This window comes from Capra hircus, chromosome 21 (genome assembly GCF_001704415.2).
Source record: "Capra hircus breed San Clemente chromosome 21, ASM170441v1, whole genome shotgun sequence".
NCBI classification, from domain to species: Eukaryota; Metazoa; Chordata; class Mammalia; order Artiodactyla; family Bovidae; genus Capra; species Capra hircus.
The window spans coordinates 44,498,465-44,521,374 of NC_030828.1; the positions used below are offsets into that span (position 1 = coordinate 44,498,465).

The 22,910-nt window shown below is 37.8% G+C and overlaps 1 protein-coding gene and 1 long non-coding RNA gene across 2 annotated transcripts; one reads left to right on the forward strand and one right to left on the reverse strand.

Annotated features, from left to right (window-relative positions):
* LOC108638520 lies at nucleotides 8,176-18,261 on the forward strand. The gene is made up of 2 exons (XR_001919900.1): nucleotides 8,176-8,331; nucleotides 16,362-18,261. It is a non-coding gene; the product is annotated as an uncharacterized LOC108638520 (long non-coding RNA).
* CFL2 (cofilin 2) lies at nucleotides 17,127-21,448 on the reverse strand. The gene is made up of 4 exons (XM_018066406.1): nucleotides 21,299-21,448; nucleotides 19,915-20,222; nucleotides 19,719-19,795; nucleotides 17,127-19,634 (listed from the first exon to the last, which is right to left on the reverse strand). The coding sequence occupies exons 1-4, from the start codon at nucleotides 21,299-21,301 to the stop codon at nucleotides 19,522-19,524; spliced, it is 501 nt and encodes a 166-aa protein (XP_017921895.1). The 5' UTR covers nucleotides 21,302-21,448; the 3' UTR covers nucleotides 17,127-19,521.

Sequence of the window (22,910 nt, forward strand, 5' to 3'; positions counted from 1 at the left end):
TTGAAAAATACAGGAAGTCTAAGGAAGAAATAAATCCTCCTGAAATTCCGTCCACTAAAATAAATCACCAGTAACATTGTCTTCAACTTATTTCTCTGCTTATATCTTATGCATACATAATATGTTGATATATTGGCTTAAGTATTAAGTGAAAAGCATGAAACAAAACTACACTTAATGATTCTACTTTTGAAAAATATGTGGAAAAGGTAAATAAATAGGACTCTTATGCCACATTAATTTTTAAATCTAACATTATATAACAAATGCTTCCCAGTATCATTAAATATTACTCAGAAACATGATTTTTTTTGAGAAACATGATTTTTTAAAGGCTACATATTTCATTGTGTAAATTTTCTGTATTTTAGCCTTTATAGTGATCTTTTTATCATAAAATTATGAGAAATATCTACATAAATTTTTGTTCTATTCTTATGAATGATCAAATATATACTGAGCTCCTACTGTGCACCAGCTACTGTGCTCAACACAAGAGAGACAAAGGTGAACAAAAGAAGCATGGTTCCATTCTTTGGGGAGTTAGCAACCTAGCAGGGGAAATTTAATAAACATTAAACCACTGATCACATACAGATTGTAAATATATTCCATGATAAAAAGGAAAGGCATATGTTACTGGATGGCACACACCACCGGAAAGACCTGCCCTAGTGTGTGGGGGATCATGGAAGTTCTCTCCATAGAAGTGACATTGGGCTTGAGATCTGAGTGAAAGGTAGGCACTAGTTGAGCAAGGAAGCTGGACAAGAGCATTCTAGGCAGTGGGAACAGTGGATGCAAGGTCCCTGTGACAGGAAGCAGCACAGGGCATTGGAGGAACAGTGGAGGAGGGGGTACAATCATGATGCTAGGAAATCTCTTTCCTTTCATAAAGAATCAATTTTTCCAATCTTGGTTTAATTTAAAATTTAGGAGCTGATTTCCACTTATTTGTGAATTTCCTAAATTTCTTTCCATTACTAATTTCTAATTCTACTCCATTGTGATCAGAGAATATATTTCGTTTAAATCCTCTGATTCAAACTAGGAAAGTGAAGATAATTTTTTGTTTTGTTTCTGTTTAATCTTTCATGACTTGGATGGCACATGGTGGCAGTGAATAGAGGACCAAAGTATCACCCCATGCTGGTTATAGGGGAAAACACAGCTCTGCAATGAGAAGGATCAGGCTGTGATCCATCGTATGACTGCGCTGATCAATCTTGGTCTCAGTATTGGTGGGGCAACCAGATATTGTGTGGACCTGACATGATATAGCACAAAGGACATAGTGTCACCCATGAAGTATTCTTACCCAAAATGTTTAACTTGAATCTAACCAATCTTTTATATCCAACTACCAGCTTACAAGGAATAGAGGAACAAGGGAAATGACATCCCAAGGAAATCATTAGAGTGATAAGGTAGGAATATTCTTCAGGACATACAGAGGTTCTTCAACAAATCAATGGCACTTAAAAAAGGTGTTGGAGACTATGCTAGATTATAAGAGACTTATGAAGAATAAAACAAATACAACATGTGGATTTTGTTGGATTGTGGTTTGAACACATCAGCTGTAAATGACATTTTGGGGGAAATTGGGAAAATTTTAATGTAGATCAGGTATTAGAATATATTAAGAAACTGCTAATTTTGTTAGGTGTGATAAAGGTGCACAGCCAGGGCTCAGAATCTCAGGTTCGGGCTCAGTGAGACTTGGGCCCCAGACCTAGGTGTTCACAAGATCAAGAGTAATAATACATAAAAATTCCAGTAAGTCCCATGGATTTTTGGGAAGCATGTGAATTTCACTGGATTGAAAACTGTTCTAAAGTCCCCAAGGAGCCAATATTATGATCAATTCTTCAGAAGAAGTCAATAATGAGTAGAGTCATGTGTTACCCAATTTTCACCTGATATATGTCACTGTCCAGGAAGAAAGTAACCCTTCCTGTTTGGTCAGTTCTCTCTCATAACTCCTTTCTCATGTCCATGCATGAAATGTAGGGACGTGAAAAAACTGGCATTAGTAAATGGGATTTCTTAATTTGCTTTTGATAGGCCTGTTTATACATCACATGAGCTGAAGTTCATGCTACCTTAAAAAAAGTTATGATGGTTTGAGTTGTCTGTTTTGTTTCTGTTAATTTAACTATTCATAGTATCCATCACCCTAAAAAGGCAACCACAAATTAATCACCATAGTTTGGATGGCCACCCACCTAATTCCACTGACTTTGGTCCAGAAATACTATAGAAAGTTCTTGAATCTCTATTTAAATCTCACTTCTCTTATCCTGATGTAGAGCTTGCAGCCCCAGATTCTACACAGTGTTTCTAAGCACTGGAAAAAAGAAGAAATTCACATTTATTGAGAAGCCATTATTGGCTAGGCATTATAATAACTACTTAATCTATTTCACTCATTTAATTGCAAATTAATATAAAGCAGTAGTTAAGAAGACTGACTCTAAAAAAAATAAAATCTGAGAGAGAAAAAGAGGGAGGAAGAGAAGAAGCAGGGATGTAAAATCAGTAAAATATTAACAATTATTGAATCTAAATGGAGGGTGTATACGTACTCTGTACTATATTCTTCCAACTTTTGAAATTTTTCACAATAAAAAAGAATGTCCTAAAATAGATAAACATAGTCATCATGTGACCTAGCATATGACTGCTAGATACATAACCAAGAAAAATGAAAGCCTAACTTTGCACACAAGAACACTTGTACACAAATGCTCACAGCCCCATTACTCCTGATAGGCAAAAAGTGAAAATAACCCAAAATTTGATGGATGGATAGATAAAAGGGGTATATCCATACAATGGCATATTATTTGGCAATAAAAAGGAATGAAGTTCTGATATATGCAACAGCATAGATACATTTTGAAAGCATTATGTTAAGTAAAATAAGCCAATTATAAAGAAAAACACATATTTTATTATTGTATTTACATAAAATGTTTAGAAAATACAAAACTATAGAAATATGAAATAGATTAGTAGCTGCCAAGAGCTTTATCAGTTCAGTTCAGTTCAGTTGCTCAGTTGTGTCTGACTCTTTGCGACCCCATGAATCGCAGCACGCCAGGCCTCCCTGTCCATCACCAACTCCCGGAGTTCACTCAGACTCATGTCCATCGAGTCAGTGAGAAAGTATAAAGCTCTTAGAGAAAAACATTGACAGAACACTTGATGACATAAATCAAAGCAAGATTCCCTATGACCCACCTCCTAAAGTAATGGAAATGAAAACAAAAATAAACAAGTGGGACCTAATTAAACTTGAAAGCTTTTGCACAGCAAAGGAAACTGTAAGCAAGGTGAAAAGGCAAACCTCAGAATGGGAGAAAATAATAGCAAATGAAACAACTGACAAAGAATTAATCTCCAAAATATACAAGCAGCTCATACAACTATGCAAGCAAAAATAAACAATCAAAAAATGGAAAAAAGACCTAAACAGATATTTCCTCAAAGAAGACATACAAATGGCTAACAAACACATGAAAAGATGCTCAACACTGCTCATTATTAGAGAAATGCAAATCAAAACTACAATGAGATAATTACCTCACACCAGTCAGAATGGCCATCATCAAAAAGTCTACCAACAATAAATGTTGAAGAGGGTGTGGAGAAAAGGGAACCCTCTTGCCCTGCTTGTGGGAATGTAAATTGATACAGCTACTATGGAAGACAGTATGGAGATTCCTTAAAAAACTAGGAATAAACCCACTACAAGGCATATGCCTGGAGGAAACCAAAACTGAAAAAGACCACATGTACCCCAGTGTTCACTGCAGCACTATTTACAATAGCTAGAACATGGAAGCAACTTAGCTGTCTATCGACAGATGGATGGATAAGGAAGCTGTAGTACATGTATACAATGGAATATTACTCAGCCATAAAAAGGAACCTATATGAGTCAGTTCTAATGAGGTGGATGAACCTATAGCCTATTATACAGAGTGAAGTAAGTCAGAAGGAGAAAGAAAAATCTCGTATATTAATGCTTATATATGGAATCTAGAAAGACGGTACTGATGAAGTTATTTGCAGGGCAGCGATGGAGACATGGACTATAAATAATAGACTTGTGGACCCAATGTGGTAGAGGTGGGGGGGAAGAGGTGGGGAGGGGTGGAGGGAGAGGGTGGGATGTATGGAGAGAATAACAGGGAAACTTTGCTGTATGACTCAGGGTGCTCAAACAGGGACCCTGACAACCTAGAGAGGTGGAATGGGGAGGGAGATGGGAGGGAAGCTCAGGAGGGAAGGGATATGTGTGTGCCTGTGACTCATTCATGTTGATGTTAGGCAGAAAACAACAAAATTCTGTAAGGCAATTATCCTTCAATTAAAAAAAATTAATAAAAAATTCATCTTTGTTTCATTTAAACAATAAATTAAAAAAAAAAAAAGACTGCCTGAGTTTGGATCCTGTTTCTGCTGCTGTTATGCAACCTTGGGCAAGTCATTTAACCTCTAAGCAACTGTGTCTGTAGAGAAGTAGCAGCACCACTATGAGCCTTGTTTGAGGGCATGATCTATGAGAAAATCTATGTGAAGTGCCCAAAGTAAATGCTCAATATTAGCTATTATTAATATTCCTAATACTCCAACAACCCTAGAAGTTGGCACTAATCTCATTTTTCAGATCGGAACTCTAAGGCCCAAAAAGGTTAATAGTTTGCCTATGGTCATGAATCGAATAGAAAGTAGAGTGAGCATTCTGATGATACATGACTGCAAAAGCCAGGCTTTTCCACCATGTAATTGTGCCTGCCAGAGTGGAGATATCTTTAGTGGTATAATATACATTTAAAGAAAGTGCTTTAAGAATCATGTAACTCATATGAGAAATCAATATGCTGAAAGAAACCCACATAATTTTGACAGATTTTTTATGCCAAAGTGGTATTATTTAATATTTCCCAAACTTCTCTACTTCTGCTTCATTGACTATGCAAAAATCTTTGACTGTGTGGATCACAACAAACTGTGGAAAATTCTTAAGAGATGGGAATACCAGACCACCTTACCTGTCTCCTGAGAAACCTGTATGTGGGTCAAGAAGCAACAGTAAGAATCTTACATGGAACAACTGATTGGTTCAAAATTGCGAAAGGAGTACAAGGCTGTATATTGTCACACTGCTTATTTAACTTAATAGGTGGTTCCTTGGCTCAGACGGTAATGCGTCTGCCTGCATTGCGGGAGACTCGGGTTCAATCCCTGGGTCAGGAAGATCTCCTAGAGAAGGCAATGGCAACCTACTCCAGTACTCCTGCCTGGAAAATTCCATGAACTGAGGAGCATGGTAGGCTACAGTCCAAGGGGTCGCAAAGAGTCGGACATGACTGAGTGACTTCACTTTCACTTTTTAATTTAACTTATATACAGAGTACATCATGTGAAATGCTGGGCTAAATGACTCAGAAGTTGGAATCAAGACTGCCGGAAGAAATATCAACCACCTCAGATATGCAGATGATACCACTCTAAGGACAGAAAGTGAAGAGGAACTAAAGAGCCTCTTGATGAAGGTCAAAGAGGAGAGTGGAAAAGCTGGCTTAAAATTCAACATTCAAAAAACTAAGATCATGGCATCTGGTCCCACTACTTCATGGCAAATAGAAGGGGAAGCAGCAGAAGCAGTGACAGATTTTATTTTCTTGGGCTCCAAAATCACTCCAGATGATAATTGCAGCCATGAAATTAAAACATGCTTGCTCCTTGGAAAGCTATGACAAACCTAGACAGCATGTTAAAAAGCAGAGACATTACTTTGCTGACAAAGATCCATTATAGTCAAAGTTATGGTTTTTTCATTAGTCATCTATGGATGTGGGAGTTGGACCATAAAGAAGACTGAGCATCAAAAAATTGATGCTTTCAAACTGTGGTGATGGAGAAGACTCTTGAGAGTCCCTTGGACTGCAAGGAGATCAAACCAGTCAATCCTAAAGGAAATCAACCCTGAATATTCATTGCAAGGAGAGATGCTGAAGCTCCAATACTTCAGCCACCTGATGCGAAGAACTGACTCATTGGAAAAGACCCTGATGCTGGGAAAGACTGAAGGCAAAATGAGAAGAGGGTGGCAGAGAATGAGGTGGTTTGATAGTATCACTGACTCAATGGACATGAATTGAGCAAACTCCAGGAAATGAGTGAAGGACACAGAAGCCTGGTGTACTGCAGTTCATGGGGTTGCAGAGTTGGACATGACTTAGTAACTAAACACATAAAACTTCTCTAGCTTGATCTGATACAAAGAGGTGCAATAAGATCACAATTTGTCTTTGTGAGAAATAAGCAGACTTTCCTTTTATTCATGGGGTGTTTCTGAATGGTACTGGGCTATTTTTACAGCCAGGTTAATTGAATTAATAACGTATTATCTAAGCACAGCACTGAACACTTCCCACCTGTTATGGCTGTTCACATATTTCTTCTCTTCCCTTCTCAGGCAAGCTCTTTTAGAGATGTTAAGGATTTTAAACGTAGAATATACTCAGTAAATTGTTTTTGAATTAATTAATGAATGAACAAACACATGCAAGCCACACCCTTTGGCAGTCATTGGCTCTAGTGTGGCAATAGATTTTCCTAGAGATTGAGAACTTCATACTAAGGACCAGATGGAGAACAAGATTTACAGCTAAAGAGTCAAGGTCCTTGGCTCATCCCAGAAATGGCTAAAAAGTCATAATAATACTTTTTAAGTTGTAAATTCAACTACCATTTATTTTCAAAAATTACTAAAAGTTCTCATTTAATCACTTTCCCCTCTACTCCACTCACAAAACCAAACACACATACACAGCTAGGATCCTTAAATGTGTTACATAACGCCTGATTAACGTTGACAATCTAGTAAAGGATGAATCTGAGCGGCATAAGTGACTCACACTATGGAAAGCCTTCCAGCTATGATAGGAAACAAGTCCGGGTGAGCACTTAAATACACAAGTCTAGCCTACTACACCCGGAGAAGGCAATGGCACCCCACTCCAGTACTCTTGCCTGGAAAATCCCATGGGTGGAGGAGCCTGGTAGGCTGCAGTCCATGGGGTCGCTAAGAGTTGGCATGACTGAGTGACTTCTTTTGCTTTTCACTTTCATGCATTGGAGAAGGCAATAGCACCCCACTCCAGTATTCTTGCCTTGAGAATCCCAGAGACAGAGGAGTCTAGTGGGCTGCCGTCTGTGGGGTCACACAGAGTTGGACACGACTGAAGCGACTGACTGAAGCAACTTAGCAGCAGCAGCAGCAACCTACTACACCAATTAGGCCCAAGTTTTACACTACCCCAGAGAGACATTATATACCTGGCACATGTGTGTCTGGCACATATGATACATTCAGCAGTAAAAGTCTGCTGGCTGAAGGACAGAAATTGTCCCTTTTTCTTTGGTTCCTATTCATATTGTCCATATTTTAGATTAGAATTCTCATTTTTTTCAGGTACAAATTTGAGTTCTGCTGTGTTGGCCATAGGCACTGCTATAGGTGAGAAAACAAGAGGTTTGAAAATCATTCCTATCAGAGAAAGAGGAAACTGAAGAGATTTATGGAAAATTAGAGTCCTTCATACTAGATGATACTCTTAGGTTTTAACTCGCTGCTCAACTCAGTTCTTCTTATTCTGTGGTCATGGTATGGCCCCAAACCTGTCTAGTTTTTTGTTAATGTATGCCCATGAAGAGGAAAGAAGAGGCAAATCAAGAGGAAAACCCAATTCCAATTTTAAAAACAAGAAACAAAACGCCTCAAAGCACAAGTCAGCGATGTCATCTTTGAAAAGAGAGGGCAATGATTTAATGCACTCAAAGACTGTGAAGACTGGGTCTCCCTGGTAATTCCCTGACAAAACAAATCTCCAGAGATTAAGGAGGCAGGATATTCTACTATAAAACCTGGAAACACACGACCACTAAGATCCTCCACAGTTCATATGAAATTTTTTTTTTCAACATCCTTTTAATTAATTTTATTTTTTGGTTATGTCATGTAGCTTATGGGATTTTAGTTCTCTGACCAGGGATCGAAGCCTGGTCCTCAGCTGTGAGAGTGGAGTCGCAACCACTGGACTGCCAGGGTATTCCCAGCAACTTTTCAACATAAATGCTTTCTATGAACCAGGTAACTATTTTCAGTGTTGGAGATGCAAATTAGGGGCTGAAAAGAATGTGAAGCACGAAGAACATGGAGAGAGAGTTGTAAGAAATAATATTGGTAGAGACCTTCTTTCAACCCTTTAAAGGCCCCATAGAGCGCTGGCTATTCTCCTTCTTCCTTGACAGGTAAGCTTCTTGAAAGAATAACCTGTACGTATACTATGCTTTCCAGGTGGTTCAGTGGTAAAGAATTTGGGTCGAGAAGATTCCCTGAGAAAATGGCAACCCACTCCAGTAATCTTGCCTGGACAATCCCATGGAGAGCAGAGCCTGGTGGGCTACTGTCCAAGGGGGTTGGAAGAGTTGAACACGACTGAGCATGCACGGGAGGGATACTACTGTATGGAATTAATAAGCATTTAGAAGCTTGTACAGCAATGTGACACAGCCATGCCACCCAAGCCTGTCATCAGTGGACCTGTCTTGTTTACAAGTCTGGACCACTTTGGTTGCCATCCATCCCTTAGGGTAGCTTACATCTGGTACAAACGGCATGCTAGTTGTGTGTGGCAGGACTGCCATAAGTCCACAACAGGTTAGATATGAGGCACTGTGCTTCACACAGACCTTTGAAAATCACAGGTATATATAACAGTCTCCACATCATTTCTCATTGAGTCTTCAAGCCCTTTCAATATGGCATCTGCCCTCTTCACTCTGCTGAAAATGATGTAGGAAAGGTGACTCACCTCCTTAATAGCCAGGTTCAGTGAATTCTCTCGTCATCATCTATGACATCTCTGCAGCACTGATACCCTTTGCTTCTTTAACATAGCAGAAATCATGTTCTCCTCTTATCCCTCTGACAACTCTTTCTCTCTGTCTTCTTTCCAGGCAACTCTTCTTCTGCCTACTGTTCCTCATCTTGGGCTACACTCACACATACTACTGCTGGGCAACCTTACTGATGTCCCATACTTTCCAACCATATACTGTCGACTTCTAAATCTTTATTTATCAACTTGATCATATACTAATGTACTGAGAATGTTTACAAAAGTTTTAAGTTAAAAAAAAAACAAGATAAAGAATCAAGTTTTTTGTTTATAATTGTCTTCAAAATTATATATTTAGTTCCAGAAACCATTTTTATTTCAAATGAAATTTTATATGAAATTCTAACATATAAAGCAAAATAAAAGCAGTTTCCTTGAAATGAAGGTGACCCCTATTCATTCAGTCTTTCACTTCCTGGGGCTTCTCAGTAATCACTAAAGTGCAGGGTTTCTTAACTAGGTACCTTTGGACCTTGAAGGGATCCATGGAAGAATTCAGAGGACCCATTAAGACTTCATTTTTAACTAACTATTATTTGAAATCTACCAGTTCCTTCAATTTTAAACTTAGGCCACACCATAGTAGGATAAACATTCATCACCAATAGAAATCATAGACTCATACAAGTAGTATCATGTGGTTGTAGATACCTCAAAGTATCATTTACCTTATCAGGACATACTATGGTAGCTACTACTGACAGAGATATTGTTATACAATGTGTTAAGCAAAAGCATACATGTGAAGGTATCACTTTTGATTGACACAAAAAAGTATACTATTAGGGAGTTCCCTGCTCTGTGACAACCTAGACAGGCTGGATGGTGGGGGGTGGGGGTAGGAGAACCAGGGGGTGGAGTGGTTGGGGGACAGGAAGGAGGAAGAGGGAGGGGATATATATATACTTATAGTTGATTCCTGTTGTTGTACAGCAGAAACTAACACAACATTGTAAAGCAATTATGCTCCAATTTAAAAATAAATTAGAAGAGCTTCATTGGCTTTACTAGACTGCCAAAGGGATTAATGGCACATGAAAACGTTAAGAACCCCTGTGGAAACTCAGGGCTCCATGACAATTTACTCACATTGAACGCAGAACTCCCAGAGTAAGTTCTCTACTTTGGCTCCAGTACTCCAAAATGATCTAATGAAAGTGGTGATAAAAAGGCCCTTTCTGTTCATGATGTTATGGAGACATTCTCAGTGAAGAAAGAGCCTCTTGGAACCTCATTTTAAGTAGTAATTGTATATTTGAAGTGAAAATGCCTTAATTTTTAAAAAAACATTACCTCTTAAGTACCGTTTAAAACTCCTTTCTAGGAAATCATTTTTTGACCCTTCTTTTTCCCTGCATTCCCTCAATGGTTATTCAATAGTTTATCACTGAATACTTTTTAGTTCACAGGTCTATTTTGTCTCTCCAGCTGGATTATAAAAGTGCCCTTGAGAAGTTTATTTCTCAGGAGGGCCAGAATAGTGTTCTACAAATAGACACTCAATAAATGCTTCCTGATGAGTATAAAGCTTTTCAGAAACGTGAATTTATTTACCATAAAAGCATATTAAGAGCCAGCATGGTTGAGAAATTTTATTACAAGGCAGTGAAAAAAGAGGAATCTCAGATTCTGGACAGTACTTGTGAAAGGAATTAAGACACCATGTTTATAAATAACTTTTATTTACTAGTAAGGATTAAAAGTCTTCTTTAATAGAAAGTGATCCCTCAGATGACCTGAAAATTCCATATTCTAACACCAGCAGAGCGGGCCAGGCTGTCCCTAATGAGCAGATTATGTGATGAAGAACATTGTTAAATTCTTTCTAAAATCTTTGATCCAGGAATTTAGCCACAGCTTACATGTGGACAGACATGAGTTTTATAATGAAAGCTCAAACACAGAATAAAAAAAACAATAATTTTTTAAAACTATAGGATATTTCATTTCAAAGGTGCTATTGTTATCGTAGTTTAAAATTTTATCTGTTGAAACCAGTTACACAAAAATTACTACAAATAAGCCTTATAAATCTAAATTCAAACAGCAGACCTATGACATTTTAGTCAGTGACTTATTTCATACTTTCAAAATGTTACCTTCATTAAAAATGTTTAATATTTTTTCTCTCCACATTTCCAAATTTCCTGTTTTCCCTAAGACAATCTGATGATTAAATGATCTTAAATGTCAACAGTATTAAAAATATAGCTAACATTTTTCAAGATGACTAAAGCTTTTGTACCCTCTCATTTAATTATGAAATTAATCAAGTCCTGTCAATTCTCCTACACACCTCCCAAGCACATCCACTCCAGGTGCACTTGCCACTGCCTCAATTCAAGCCTCCTAACTGCTTCCAATTGCTTTCCTCTTCATAGGTTCTCAACATGCTCAAAAGTGATCAGATGTGTACTTCAGAAGGATGAGCCCATCCTTCTGCTCAAAACCCTGCCGTGACTCCTCACCATGCACAGGTCTCTTGTTTGTGAGCAGGGTACCCACGGCCCTCGGTGATCTGGCTCATACCCGCCTTTCCTGTACTTCTCCCGCCCCAGTGCTTCATGCTAGACTAATCCGCTAGAAGGGCTCGTTTCTCAGCTCTCCTTTCTCCAGGACCATCCTTTCACACTGACTTCTGGTGAACTCCATCATCCTTCACAACCCAGCTCAAAGATTTACTTACTTCTGTAAGGCCGCCTTGAAGTCCATCCAATACCAAAATTAACCACTCCCTCTTCTAAATCTTCTAACATTTATCTTTTAGTTACCACATTGTATTATAATTACTTGATTATATTTCCTGCCTTTTCTTTATCAATGTAAACCTTTTGAGATCATGAAAGGTGTTTCATGTTTGTTGAACTGAACTGAATTTGATCTAACGATCTGAGTAATTGGGAAATAGAGGTGGAATGTTTCCAGAGTGATTCATAGTGGCCAAGATCATCATGCTTTGCCACAGCAAACATAAATCATACGTTTCTTTAATCAGAGGGGTTACCAGACCCTCTTGGAACAGCGTACAAAACACAAACTCTTAAATATAGGTTGAGTATTTCTGGCTTAGTGCAAAATATATACATTATGTTTTACCTTAAATCTTTTGGCAGGGTTGTTGTTTAGTTGCTAAAAGAGTCTGACTCTTTCGCGACCCATGGACTGTAACCTGCCAGGCTCCTCTGTCCATGGGATTTTTCAGGTAAGAATACTGGAGTAGGTTGCCATGTTCTCCTCCAGGTGATCTTCCAAACCCAGGGATTGAACCAGTATCTCCTGCATTTGCAGGCAGGTTCTTTACCACTAGCGCCACCTGGAAAGCCCCAAATAATTCCTCCGGAGAAAAATAAAAATTATGCAAGGGATGCCTATTATCAAATCCCAATGGGGAAAAAAGCAGGTGGCATGAGAAATACAGGGACATTTTGTGGCTTCAAATATTTACAGTGGATGGCCCCAAGTCATACAGCAAGCTTTCAAGTAGGGACAATGCATAATTTTCAAGAGTTAAATCTGCTCCTCTGTCTAGAGCCACAAAAAATTCTTCGTAGGGTGAAAAATACTAACGAATGTGCACAAATAATATTTAAGGATAAAATCTCACCTTTGATCAGCATATGTTAATAGTTATAACTTAAAATTAGTTTTAACTACAGGAATCTTCCAATTAGTCATAATAATTTAACATAAGAAAATAACTCATGATTTCACTTTATTTGTTCCTTTCTGTATTTTATAGAGGTTCCACACTGAACATATTATTTTTGAAATAAAGATAGAATTATTTTAAAGAGTTATCTAGCACAAACAAAAAAAATATTAACTTGCCCCAATTTTTAGGGTTTTCCTATAAGAATACCATTAGACCTTCTCTGTTTAACCTAAGGCTCAGTTTCAAAAAATTCTATTATTTTACATATTGCAAACAGAAAAACTGAGCGAAATAAATACCTAGCTCAGAGAAGGAAATTTTTTTGTTACAGTAGCAGTGACACTTCAACTAGTCCCCAAACCTTTTTTTCTAAAGCCAGGGCACAAGATACCTAATTCAGTCACCTGCTATTTCTTAAGAACCGCTACACTATGATAACCATAAAGCATTTTTCTTTATCAGGTAAAGACAAAACTAAAATAAAGAGGCAAGTGTGTGTGTATATATATATTTTTTTTTTTTTTCAGAATTTTCAAGCACTTTAAATATACTGTATGAAATAGACAAAAGAATATACTTCATATAGCTCCTTCCCAGATTTTTATAGCACCTGGTGAAATCTTTATCTTTCGCTTCCTTTTATTTCTTCTCTTTCCTCTCTCAGGAGGGAAGCACTGTTAAATTAACTTCATATAATTCTAATGCAGTAATTATTCAAAGTGTACGTATTACTCAATATGTAAAGGCATTGAAAATGTAAATCAACAATTCTATTTTTTACTTTTAAAACTTACTTAAACCTTAGGAAAAAACCCAGATACATTCTAAAGCCTAAATATATTTCAAAATAGGAAAATGATTAACACCAGTTTTGCTAGCTCATCCCCCTTTTCTCTCATGTAAAAGACTTTTTGAAATGAAAACTATATTTGTATACACTCCTTCATAACACATTTATCAACAAGCAGTAATGAGTTAAGGAATCTACCTTGAACCATAGCTATTTTACACACAAAAGGCTTAAATATTAATCTTCACATACAATTATTTTCTACTTATTTCATAAAGTATACCTCTCCTTCGTATCTTATTTCTTATGTGGTGCAGCAGAACTTTATGATTTCTAGAACAAATACTCTGCTATCACTTTTACATTTTATAAAACTGTCAAATTATGCCAATTTGGGAACTGTCTTTCTTTTTAGCTGGTGATTTAGTTTACAGCTAATTAAAAAGGGCCCCATCAACTCACAGGAACACATAAAAGGTTTTGGGCCACATGCCCAGGAATTCTGTGATTCACTCAGTAACTATCATCTTCCCAAAGGAAATATTTGAAATTCCACTATTAGGAATACATGAAACAAGAAAAAAAGTGATACTACAAAACATAATTAACATAGATGCTTTTTCATTTCTGTGAGAAAATTACACATTTGAAAAAAACCTGTTCCAAATTTTTGTTATGCCAAATAAAGTACCAAAATGTTATATATGCATAATCAAATTAGTTGACAGAAAAGAGTCAATGAGAAGTATCTACATATCTAGATGAAGAGTAATCAAAGCTACTTGCAAGTGAACATGTCTAGGGTACATGTAAGAAAAGTCTAACAAACAAAAAAAATCAATTGGCATTTTATATTTTTAAAGATGTATCAAATGTTTGTTCTCAGATCCTATTATTGTTTCAATAATCCAGAAAAGCTGGATCAAGAATAAACCTTCTCTCTCTTAATAATGGGAACAAATTATTTTTGTGTGCCTTTAATGACAAAAGCACAATCAAAAGCAAATATAACTTCTCTAATTATGGTATTTTAGACACCTCATTGGAATACAGTAATGTTTCCTTTACCAACAGCTCAGATCTCATACAAACCTTACTGATAAAAAAATAAGATAAAATCAAAACCCAGACAACTTTCTCTGAACAGTCAGAAGGAATGTTAGAAGGCTCCTGTGCTCCATCAGGCATTCTGCTCTCAAGCCCTCACTCTGAGTCTACTGGGTTTCTTCTACACCAAGTCTAACAAACTTAGCTTTCCAAATCCACATGAGATGAAAAGCAACAGTAAGAGAAGCTGCTATTGGCAAAGCATACTGAAAAGAGCAAAATGCAGTATCTGAGAGTCTAAAAGTATGAAAATCAAAAGGAAAAGAAAGGTCTATAAAGCCAGAATCAACCCTTTTGAGGTTACTTAACAGAAATCATATTCTTCAGGAGACTCCCAAGTTAGTATGCTAGTACATATAACTGAAATGATGATGACCTTGAGTCGTCAATAGTTTCTTCTATTTAACTATCATGTTGCTATTAGCCTACTTTTCGATGGAGGAACACATCTGATTTGCTTTTAGACTGTACCAGTTTAAGGTTGTTGTCTATAGGCATAATTATTTTTAGCTCTCCCTTTCAGTCTCAAGAATGGCTTGGACTAAATTTTAGGGTCATCCTACTGAATGCTTATTACATGCAGGAACTATTCTAACAGCTTTCATTTATCCTTACAGTACTATGAGATGAGGTATAATTATTATCCCCTTTTTCAGATGAACTAAAGGCTCTGAGAGGTTAAGTGATTTTCCTAAGATCATTCAATTAGAAAGTATTAAAGGTCTATGTGTGAAGAACCCAGACAGTCTGATACCAAAGTCTTAGTATTTAACCATGATAATATACTGTACTATTTCTTAGAAAGGTGAGTAGAGGAACAGAGGGAGGAAACTATACAACATTTTGGATAAGGATTGAGAGGTATCAGCTTTCTAAAAATGTGTCTATACAATCCTTATGGTTTTCAAAAAACTTATGATACTGAAACATCTAAGAAAATATTTTAAGTGTAAAAATATTTTCAGATCTTTATGAGTATGGGCTTTCCTAGAAAACAAATAGTCCAAGAATGTTTTTCAAATATTCTCTGAGATGCTTTAAAGACATATTAAATAATTAGCTATGTTCTGCTCAAAAAGTCAGATTATTCCATCTTTTAAAAAAGAAAATTAGTAACTCACTGTATGTTACAATATGAACGCAGACTGAAAAGTGTACTGGACTGGAATCCATTTTGCTACTCAACAGCTTGGATGTCCCTTAACCTCTCCAAACGTCAGTCTCTTCATGCGCAGCAGAGAAATACGGTTTAGCTTGTTAAAAGGACCTAAGGAGATCAAACGGATTTCAAGTGCCTTGAGAACTATGAAGCACTACCTAAACTTCTAGTATTAATTAATAAACAGCCAAAGATTTTCAACAACCTAGATCATACATTTATGCCAAGTATTCCAAAACAAGAATATCTCTTCATTTACTCTTTACTTCAAAGTCTGGGGAAAAGCTAGTCTCTCACTGATCACATGTGAAAAAGAAAATTACACTAAAAACATTAACAGCAGTCATGAACAACTCAGGGGCCACAGTTTATACTTCATTCTGTGAAACAGTTGTAATTTATCAGCTAATCAGTCCTTAAAGAACTTGCAGATTAAATAGTTACAATAAAGAGGTTCAAAGGCTTACAATAAATCTTATTTTTAACACAGTTCTTAACTATATATATTTAAGAGTGAAGCTTAAATAATTATATTTACATAGTATTTTCCTGTCTTCCAAAAAGTATTTCCATATTTGATCCTTAGCAACCAGGTATGGTAGACAGATATCATCATTCTTATGAAGAAACTGAGGCTCAGAGAAATTAATTTGCACAACTGCTTTTTGACAGGAAATTGAAGTGGAAGGATGACTCCTGATCTACATGGAAAGAAAGCAATTATTTGGATGTTCTAGAGAAAAATAAAAACCTCAAACTTCCTTATTGGCTGAGATGAGACACAGAACATTTGTCAATTCATGCTGTTTCAAAAGCAATATTCATTGGAGCCTGTCTGCACATCTCTAGTAGCTTTAATGTTCACAGAAAATGAATGTTCATGCTTGTTTGCGATCTCAAACTATTATTAAAGAACTAAAGCAGAGAACTAAAGTAGATTATTTTTCCATGGCAAACCTAAGGAAAAGTGTTTCGATGATTACCAATGATTACCACAGTGTTTCTATGATTACCATTGCTGAGATTATTCTTTAACAAGGAAAAATAATTTTCTCCTAGAGCTCATTTGCTGATTCCATAAATTAGCTGTTACAAAGAATCCATATCAGAGAAATTCAAACCTAGGAAGAGGCTTTTCTTACACTATCAGAAAGGCACATTAAATACACAACGTTGGCCACATTATTTTTGATAATGATGGAAAACAACAGCTGATAGCCAGTTTGGGACAAATGCCAACTGTTCCCATTTGTCTGAAAAAATGTCAAAATTAATTGCAACAACACTTTGTTTTGAAAGAATATTGTTATCCATCGAGAAAGTATATCAACTAAAATCCTAAAAAACAGACTAAAGATAATGGTGCCTCTCTGATTTGAAATATTAGTTTAAAAAAATTTTAGTGTCCCAAAGTATAAGTAAACACATCTCAACAGCTTTACATAGTTTCATATATTTTATTTTTTAAACACTTATAATTTTGCAAGCTAGCAGTAAAATATTGTCCTTGATATTTTACTAATTAGCACCGTATACCTTTTAAAGCTAACTGGAACATTGTTTCAAATGTAAATGATTGTAAAGTAGAATGATCATTTCAAATGCCAAATTAGTCTCAAGTAACATAAGAACCATTAATTATCATTATTTTTGGCTTTATGCACAAAGATGTATTTCAAAGATGAACTTAATTATTAGTATCAGTTCTGCCAATCTAGCAAATCAAAGTACCACAGTTTAAAGCAATATTTAACCTCTGAAATTATATAATTAAAGAGGTACATAAGAAAAGTTGAGAAATCAGCTATAAAAACACAAGAGACTGCACAACTTTAGATATAGTACCTTATTTTTTAGAACGAGGAAAATAATGAAAAATTTCATGGTACAAGTATCAGTTACACATATGGTTTAGTATATGTCAGTATTCTCATGCTCTACTTATATGAGTTTGGCCTTACCAAAAAGCCATCAAAACGTCCAGAATAATTCACAGGGACAGCTGGAAGCCTGAAATAAAATTGCTCAGTGCAAAAGATCCCAAGCCATTCATATAATTTTAAATGGAAACCTAGACATTTACCTTCTATTTTTGTTTTCATCTGAAAAACCTTTTGAAAACATGGGAAAAAAACCTAATTAAACTCAAATTACTTCCAGACATTAGAAAAAGAAGGGATTTTTCAGTTCCCGTTTTCTAATAAGAGCATTCTTCAGAGCTATGGGGTTAAATTCTAAGCTACAATCCACTGCTTACTAGCATGCCTGTTTTGCATACCAGCAGAATCAAGTCCAGTTTTGCCATTTGTGGGTAACTATGACAAGATACAAAAGCATGTGTTTGCCATAAATAGCTCTGGCTAACAGCAAACTGCTCACACTGAACAGATCAAATTCTCTATAAGGAGAGCCGCCTGGACCACAGCCAAATTCCACTACTAATCTTTAAGACTGCTATATAAACTTTTTTTTTTTTAATTTGTGAAATATATTAAGAAATAGTAGCTGAAATTAAAGTTCCTAAACAGGAGAAGTACTATTAAACTTTTGAAGGACAACATTTTATAAATTATTTTCATTATGACCAACTAGGCAATAAGAGCTTCCTGTTTCTTCCACAGGTCAACTACTTAGAAATGTAAACGTGAATTAAAAAAAATAACTATGCTAATTTATCCAAAGAACTAATCAGATACTGAAGAGTATTTATGTCAAAGTGCAAAAAATAATTCCTGATCACCATATTGATACATAAGGAAATAAATAAAGCTTATAAAAGTATACCTCTGTAATAATATTTTATATTAGCTTTAGGATATTTTTTAAACCAAATAAAATCAACAAACTGGAAAATATCATGCAAGAATGTCGTACAAAAAAATTCTTAAATGACCAGTGTAGAAATTAATAATATCTGTTTAGCCTAGGAGTTGCTTCACATGGTATTTTGCAAAATGTCCAAGGAAAACAAGGCAACCGTTCTGTAATATGCCACAATTTTTATTGCAACGTGGCCATTTTTGTGAGGGTGGGGAGTTTGATCTCAAAAACAATGTTCCATTTAAGGCTCTTTTATACAGAAATTGCCATCATGACTGATACTCAAAATATCTTTAGTGTTGCAACACTTACATGGTAAACATAAAACTACATGTATTCAGTAGTGTACACTCAATGGGGGAAAAAAGGCATTAATAATAGCTATTTCTTTTAAGAAGATACACAGGTAAAAGGAATGAACACTGAGGTACTAGGATAAGCTGATGACACAGTTAACACAACTTAATTGGCATTCCTTTTCTGGTGGGGGATTAAGTTTATTACAAAAAAAGTGTTTTTAATGCATAGTGTTATATCCGTGCTGCCATGTCACAAAAAAATAGGCTTGCCAAGGCAGGTGAGGTGTATGAATGCTCAAGCCTCACAGAACTGCAATCAAGTGCAACTATCAGTAATACTGAATAAAGTTTACCATCTCACCAGTGGATAATACTTTGAAGGCATTCAATTAGCTTAACCCTTTGTAGTATTCTAAGCTATTCACATTGACAATCACAATTAACTGTAGTGTTTGCTGCAAAGGAGGCATATACCCAGTTGTTTTGGCTAAAATATGATGGGAAGGCATTCCTTGGGTTCTACATAATAGTAACAGTATTAAACAGTCTAATGGCAATCACTGGTAGGCTGCTTACATGAATGATATTTCCTTCATTCACTGTTTTGGAACGACCCAGTGGGAAAAGAAAAAAAAAACAAAACCTAATACTATTCCAATTGACTGAGCTGGAGAAATGGAAGCTCCTTAAGATCCAGATGGCACTTGACTGATTTATAAGGGTTTTCCTTCAAGTGAAACTACTACATTGCCTCCCAATTTCTCTCCAAGTGTGGAACGGTCCTTTATGTCATCCAAGCCATTTACTTGCCACTCATGTTTTATACCTAAAAACAAAAAAATATTATCCAATTACTTTATTATAATTAAGAAGGAGCAATTCTTCTGCACAAAATAGTCAATGCTTGTACCTGTAAATTTCTTTTTAATGGCATCTTTAGAGCTAGCATATATCATCTTGCTTTTTAAAGGCGCACTTTCAGGAGCCCTACAGGGGAAAAAAAAAAATTGTTGAATCCTATTTAAAAGAAAAACAAAGGCAAAACTGACTATGTTAATAATAATCCTTGCATTTTAAAAGTACTTTTTTCTTTTGTTTTTACACACCAGAATATAAATACTAGGTCTTCTTTCTTAGACTCTTTTGTTTCGTATGTGGCATCGTACAAAGCATATCGGCAATCATTCAGAGGTAGCAACTTCACAAAAGATGTGTAGGGGTCCTCTACAGTATCACCAATGTCACCCACCAAGATCTGCTTTGCTTCCTCTACAATTATTTGTCTTTTGTCATCGCTTAAACAGAAGAGAACTGCTTTCTTTCTTTTTTTGATCTCCTCTTGTGTAGAAGATTTCCTTACTTTCATATCATTAAAAACTTTGATGACTTCATCATTCACTGTAACTCCAGAAGCCTGAAAGTAAAGAAAGGACAGAAATTCAGAACAAGTAATTCGGTTTTAACCAAAATTACTGTTTGCTCGAGAGGATTCACTTTAGTCTGGACATCAAAAGTTGCATCATACCATGCAAGCCGTCTAATCAGATTTGCCACATTTTAAGTATCAGTATATGATGTACCTAAGGGTTCTAACTCATCCTGCTTCATTCATCCTTTTTTAAAAAGGTGTGTGGAGGTTGAAGCAAGTGGAAGGTAGACGGAAAGGGACAAATACAGGCTGTCCCATCCCTGAAATGTTTCCTATTTCACTGGGTGATGTCAGAGCTTCAGGAGCAGCAGCAAAAATACCTTCTGTATTGTGTCAACCCGGCAGGCCTTAAAAAAACACTTTTGGATTTCAGTTAATGCTTCTACTATTTTTTTCTTTAAAGTCATCCTAGCCAGTGCCGTTTCCTCATAAGGAAAGAGAATCAAGTGTGAACACCAAACCGCCCACGGCTACAACATAATTGACTCACAGCTCAAATGCAGGCACTTCAAAACTAACGGATCGCGTGTAAAAAGCTTTTTACGGCGAGAAAGCATTTTCAAGAGTTTTCCCACCTCCTTAATCTCCCCCTAAGGGTTTTATGACAGGCCCTCAAGACGCTCAGCCTTCAGCGAGGGGTTTTTACCGCACATACCGAATTGAGAGCGCGCGTGGGAATAAAATAAGGAAGCGAAGGGCAAAGGCGGCTAGCTGGGTGGGATGGCGGGCAACAGCTCGGCGGACCCTCCCGCGCCCCCGGCCTCCGCCCGCCCGGCTCAGGCCTCGAACCTCCGCGTGTCGCCCCCTGCCCGGGCCCTCCCCGCCCCCAGGAATCCGAAGAGCGGCCCCGCCGGGCCTGACGGCGAGAGGGCAAGCCCGCCGGGTGGAAAGAGAGCAGCGGGGCCGCACCGCAGGAATGCCCACCTTGGAGGCCGAAATCAGGTTAAAATGGCGGCCTCAGGTCCAGGGCCCCGCGGAGCCGCGCGGGAGGCTGCACTCGCCACTCCTCGGCCCCCTGGGCCCCCCGACCCCGCGAACCCCGGCCGGCGCGCCCGCCTTACCATAGTGCCCGCGGCTGAGGCTGCGGCGGCGGCTCGGGCTCCGGCGGTGGCTCGGGCTCCGGCGGTGTGGCGCTGCGAGGAGAAGGAGGGGCAGGCGGGCGGCGGCGAGTGCGGGGCACGCCGGGAGTGCGGCCCGAGAGGCGGCGGCGGCGGCTCGGGGGGCTGCGGCGCGGGCGGGGCGGTCACGTGGGCACGCCCCGGGCCTGCCCTCCCGCTGGCCGGCCCGCCTCACCCCCGCGCGTCCTCGGCCTGACCCCGCGCGCGCTCGGCAGGCCCCCGCGGGCTGTGCATCCGCGGTGGGAGCCGCGGGCCTTGGCGGAGAGGTCTCCAACCCCGGGGCACCATCTGTCCGGTCCAGCCGGCTCCCGGGAGGGCGTTTCCACCCTGCCTCCCGAGCGCCAGGCCGCTACTCCCCGGGTTGGGCGCGTGTGAGGCGAACGGCTCACTGGGTGTCTTTTATTCGTTTGTGGTTTCCATTGGATGCCTACGTTGTGGGTCTTTATGGAAAACCCCTGTCAGAAATGGCGAAAATTATTTAGATCTCCTTCCATCAATTCAGTGAGAACAAACACTGTGGGGCGGAGGTTAAACCTAGACAACTGAATTACTCAGCAAAAAGAAAATGATAAACAGAGGTGGGAAATCACTTTCTAAAAGACTATGGTTGAAATAATAATGGAGAATTGGGGGAAATATTAATAACATCCTTTAGTAATATTCTTTTATATATTATTAGGTTTAGTAGGATTGTACTCTCTGCTAATAGTCTTTTCCTCATGAGGCCCCTACCTTTGACAGCTGGCATCAAATAAGTGGACCCAAGAATAGAGATTCCTCCCTCTTTTTGGCGATCACAACCTTTTCTAGCAAAACCCATATGACTGACCCAAGGCTCTTCTCTGACTAAACCTTTTTGATACTTACTACAAGTATCCATTGCATTTATCATAGAAAAAAATTGTCACCGTATACTTTGAGGAAATTTTACATGTAGATTTAATACTTTATGAGTTTATAGTGAAAGTGTTTAAATGAAACACTTTATGTGGTTATGTTTAATACAAGGAAAAATCAATAAAGTTTTTCATTCATGAGTTTTGGGGCTAATTTATATCACCTTTTCTCCTGAACATTCATCATTTCCACCTTACTTTCTTCATTTGTAAAATTGGCAAAATGAATTTAAAACTCTGATTAATTGAACTTATTTTCAAGTGAAGAAGACTTGCTCTAAAAAAGTAGAATTGTTGATGACTAAAACTGTTGGAAACAAAATAGTCCAGATAAGCTTCAAAGTGAGCTAAGCCAGAAGTGCAGGGTAAGAACTAGGAGTTGAGAAACTAGTATGAATCTTAGCACTGCCCCATCTCTATAAATTGGAAGGACTTTCAACCTCTGCAGACCTTCTTCATCTGTATTATAAGCTGTGGTGGTTGTTTAGTCACTGTCTGACTCTTTTGCAACCTTACGGGCTGTAGCCTGCCAGGCTCCTCTGTCCATGGGATTTTCCAGGCAAGAATACTGGAGTGGATTTCCGTTTCTTTCAGGGGATCTTCCCGACCCAGGGATTAAACCTAGGTCTTCTGCATTGCAGGCTGATTCTTTACCACTG

Bases quoted from the DNA above. Each gene is read 5' to 3' on its own strand.
- CFL2 (XM_018066406.1), bottom strand. The intron at 19,796-19,914 runs GTGTGTAAAAAC...TTTCCCCTGTAG, and splicing joins GACCTAGTATTTATATTCTG to GGCTCCTGAAAGTGCGCCTT. The intron at 19,635-19,718 runs GTACAAGCATTG...TTTTGTTTTTAG, and splicing joins CATTAAAAAGAAATTTACAG to GTATAAAACATGAGTGGCAA.